The sequence below is a fragment of the Chaetura pelagica genome, unplaced genomic scaffold (genome assembly GCF_000747805.2).
Source record: "Chaetura pelagica isolate M959 unplaced genomic scaffold, ChaPel_1.0 scaffold28, whole genome shotgun sequence".
In the NCBI taxonomy this organism is placed as follows: domain Eukaryota; kingdom Metazoa; phylum Chordata; class Aves; order Apodiformes; family Apodidae; genus Chaetura; species Chaetura pelagica.
Genome location: NW_009954303.1, coordinates 2,054,132 through 2,058,063, shown reverse-complemented (window position 1 = coordinate 2,058,063; position 3,932 = coordinate 2,054,132). Strand labels below are relative to the sequence as shown.

General features: G+C 36.1%; 1 protein-coding gene across 1 annotated transcript in view; it reads left to right on the top strand.

Moving 5' to 3' along the window:
- Positions 1 to 5: 5 nt before the first annotated feature.
- LOC104394330 (mucin-5AC-like) overlaps positions 6 to 3,932 on the top strand; it is a gene marked incomplete at its 5' end in the record, with an annotated part of 19,254 nt that continues 15,327 nt past the window's right edge. The window contains 6 exons of the mRNA XM_010003907.1: positions 6 to 181; positions 572 to 686; positions 1,252 to 1,342; positions 2,143 to 2,252; positions 2,461 to 2,677; positions 3,605 to 3,730. Coding sequence (XP_010002209.1) covers positions 6 to 181; positions 572 to 686; positions 1,252 to 1,342; positions 2,143 to 2,252; positions 2,461 to 2,677; positions 3,605 to 3,730 — 835 coding nt within the window. The remainder of the gene's footprint in view (positions 182 to 571; positions 687 to 1,251; positions 1,343 to 2,142; positions 2,253 to 2,460; positions 2,678 to 3,604; positions 3,731 to 3,932) is intronic.

Below are 3,932 nucleotides of genomic sequence, written 5' to 3'. Positions count from 1 at the left end.
CTTTCCCTGAGCTCTGCAATTATGTTTTTGCATCCCAATGCAACGCTCCCTATGAGGATTTCAACATCCAGATCAGGCGCACTATGGTGGGAAATGCTCCAACCATCAACAGCATCACCATGAAACTTGAAGGTGTAGCTGCTGAACTAACAAAGGATGGTGTCATGATCAACAGCAACAGGTAAATTTATTCATAACACTTATTTGATAATCACATAACTTTTTTTCAAATTTACCAAGTACTTGGTGTATTTTGGGGGGAAAAATGTGTTCTTCAGTAACTCTTACCAACTTAAATAATGAGTAAGTTGCTATTAATTCCTTTCACAGTAAATCAATCCTTTTCCTTAATGATAACCTCAAAAATTTAGATGAAAAATCCTGAGAGATGCAAATTCAGATGCATATTTGATGATGTTGGGCCATCTTATTTTTCAGTTGCTTTTCTTTTCACATAACTCCATTATTTTAGAATCCCTACAGATAATGGATAACACAAGCCAATTTTTTTTTTCTCTTTATCAAACATCTGGATCCAAAAACACCTAACATGCTTTCTGTCTTTCCCCAGAGTTCAGCTGCCATACAGCCAATCTGGAATTACAATAGAGAAAAGCAGCATTTATGTGAAAGTTGCTAGCAAAATGGGCATTCTGTTAATGTGGAATGAGGATGACAGTATCCTGGTAAGAACTGCTCCTGGACCTTTAGAGACCAGAGCTAATCTTTGGTTAGCCTAGTCACTGTCTGTTTAGGGGATTACTATTGATTTTTCATCTCACATTGTTGAGGAATTCTTCCTTAATAAATACAGGTTTGGATCCAGGTAGCCCTAAAGAAAATTACATGCATTTACATCTAGTGGATAGCAGACGTCTGCTTAAAATAGGGTGAAAAATCACTTTCATTATATCATTAATATATTTGCATCATTATAGGGCTTACTTACCCCTTAAAATATAATACTCTTGAAGAATTTCACTCTCTTAGGACTTCATTACTTGCTTTGGATGTGATTTTCTTTCTGAAAAAAAACTTAAGCTTGCATCAATAGCATCAATAGCTTGGACTCAGCATTGAAAATCAAATCCAAGCTAACTCTTCATTCTATCTTCTAGGTTTTAATTAGATTAAATTACACAGATCTGACAAGAAATAGTAAGAGGTGGTAGGTACAGGTGTTTGCAGTTGTCTGGAATATGTTTTAGAAGGATTATACTAACTTTATTGACTTAATGTCTATTAATTTAGCTGGAATTGAGTGAGAAATATGCCAATCAGACATGTGGACTTTGTGGGGACTTCAATGGCCTTCCGGTTTACAACGAATTCTATTCAAACAGTAAGTTTTTTAAATAATAAAAATTGGTTTCTGGAGTCTCCAACATGCTTTTTTTTTTAATTATGTAAACTCTAACATCATCACATTTCTCTTCCCTATCCTGTTATATGATTTAAACAGAAGATATGATTCACTCTGTTGAAAAATACATACTACAGAGATCAGATAATGTGATTTAATACTTTAAGCATAAATTTGGTACTGGTGCTAACAACTGATTGCATATTTCTTCTATTAAATGCCATTAATTTATTCATCTATGCAGCTAACTCCATAAAAATGAGTCAGATTTTCACCAAAAACATAAATACAGAACTATGTTAAATAGAACAAAAGGAATAGTATTGTCTGGTCAGTACATTAATTGCTTTAATTCTGTCTGGAAATTAGCATATCCACATTTGACTGCTAAATAGCATAATCTTAATAAGATCTTTATCATTTTATCTGTTGCTAGCTTGAGCTTTTTCTTAAGCATTGTCTCACAGAAGTTTCCATTGTCCAAATCCATGTAATCTGAAAACAGTTTGTTATTCTTTAGGTAAAAATGTTATTTTGCATCTAAATGTAATAAGCTGAGAATAGTTTTCTAATTTGTATTTTTTCCAGGGTGCTGTGCAAGGTCAATTGAGACAGTGATGTCATGCTATGTTTGGAAGGGGTGATCATCAGATTTAAAGATTTAATGGAACTAGCTGCCTTGGACAGTCTTGAGCAGAATTGTTGAGAGGAGAAAAAGATAATGGGATGTTGTATTGAAGATAAAGCCTGATTTTAATTATTAAATGTCTTTTGTACAGATATTAAAATGACAGCCTTGCAGTTTGCAAATATGCAGAAAATGGATGGGCCAACAGAACACTGTGAAGACGCCACGGCTACCCCACCACCAACATGCACTAATAATTTTGTAAGCATCTTTTGACTATTACCTTTCTTTCAAGTTTATCTGTACCTTTCTACAGCTTCAGAGAAGTCAACAGGAAAAGCCCTCAGATGACAGCAACTTAAAGAGGGATAAAAGAGTCTATTAAAGAATAATTATACAAAGTAACAATATAAAAAAAATTCTTATTTCTATTTTCCAGAAATCGCTTATTTATTTTTTTTCTCCCAAGGATGACATATGCCAGAAAACACTGACCAGCTCTGCATTTGCGGAGTGTAATGACCTAGTTGATGTTAGGGAGTACATTGTGGCTTGCCAAGATGACTTGTGCCGCTCTAAAGAAACTGAAAACGCCTCCTGTATCTGTGACACCTTTGCTGAATACTCCCGGCAGTGTGCTCATGCTGGTGGGCATCCTCTGAACTGGAGGACTTCAAAACTGTGCCGTAAGTATCACTGGAGAGAGCCTCACTTTATGCTCAGTAACCAACAGGCAACAAGCTCTCAAATGATAATGAGGATGCATGCAGAACTACAGCCCATGCAAGATTGTATTCTCTTAAGTGTTCTGTTGCTCCAGCATGAAGATTTCAGCAAAATGTCTAAGGGTTTTAATGCAAACTGGATTCGACACTAGCAAACACACAGATACTCTAATTAAGAGCTGAAGTGTTACGTAATTAACTGGGACAGTAAAGGGAGAAATTAAAGGAGAAAGAACGACGTATGATTGCTTGTTTATATCCTTGTTTCTCTTCTCACATTGGCCATGGAATTTTTTATTCTCAATTAACTGATTGGGTCTTCACAGGTGTTTGACTGGTTAAGCACTTATTTATCTCCTCTTACTTGGTAGTGGGGAGTTTGCACCTCTAGTGTATTCATAGAAATTTGCACTGAATGAAACACATAGTGTATTATAGGGTGTAGCTGTTGATACTGTCACCAGCGTTTGCTCCAAAACAAAAGCCTATGAAGTACAATTTGCCCTTCCAATGGTATCTGAAAAATGTAAATATACTAAAACTTTAGGCACTTAATGTTATATTTCACTAGCCATACAGATGTTCATGAGAAGAGTCTCTTCAGTAGAAGCACAGGCCTTGCTGACTTTGTGGGGTCATTACCTTGCTGTCCCCAGAAATCCAGTCACTGAGCGTGTTCAACACCAGACAGTCATGGAATGCATCTCAGCTGTAAAATATGCTTCTAAGTGACTAAATTTGAAAATTCTGAGAGCAGGCGGTTGATTTGCAGTTTAGTGTGCTTTTATATCTAGCTGGAAAATGTAAATCAATATAAATATTTTAATATATGGTGAAATAGAAATAATTTTAATTGAAAAAAAAATAATTTCTCCTTTAAAATATCAGCCAAGAAGTGTCCTTACAACATGGAGTACCAGGAGTGCAGCTCCCCCTGTGCTGACACATGCACCAACCCTGAACGGTCACAGTTTTGTGAAGAACACTGTATGGATGGTTGTTTCTGCCCCCCAGGCAAGTTCTTATGTACTCACATCTCTTTGATTCCAAAGAAAACAATAGCTTACCTGTAGGATTTGGGCAGGTTCCATGGGGCTGAAGCCTCCTGTATTTGCATTTTTCACAGCTGCAAGTGACAAGCATTTGTCATGTCTTAGCTGAGAAAAGATACCTGAATTAATTGCCAATACGAGTGCAACATTCAGAAAGCAGGAAT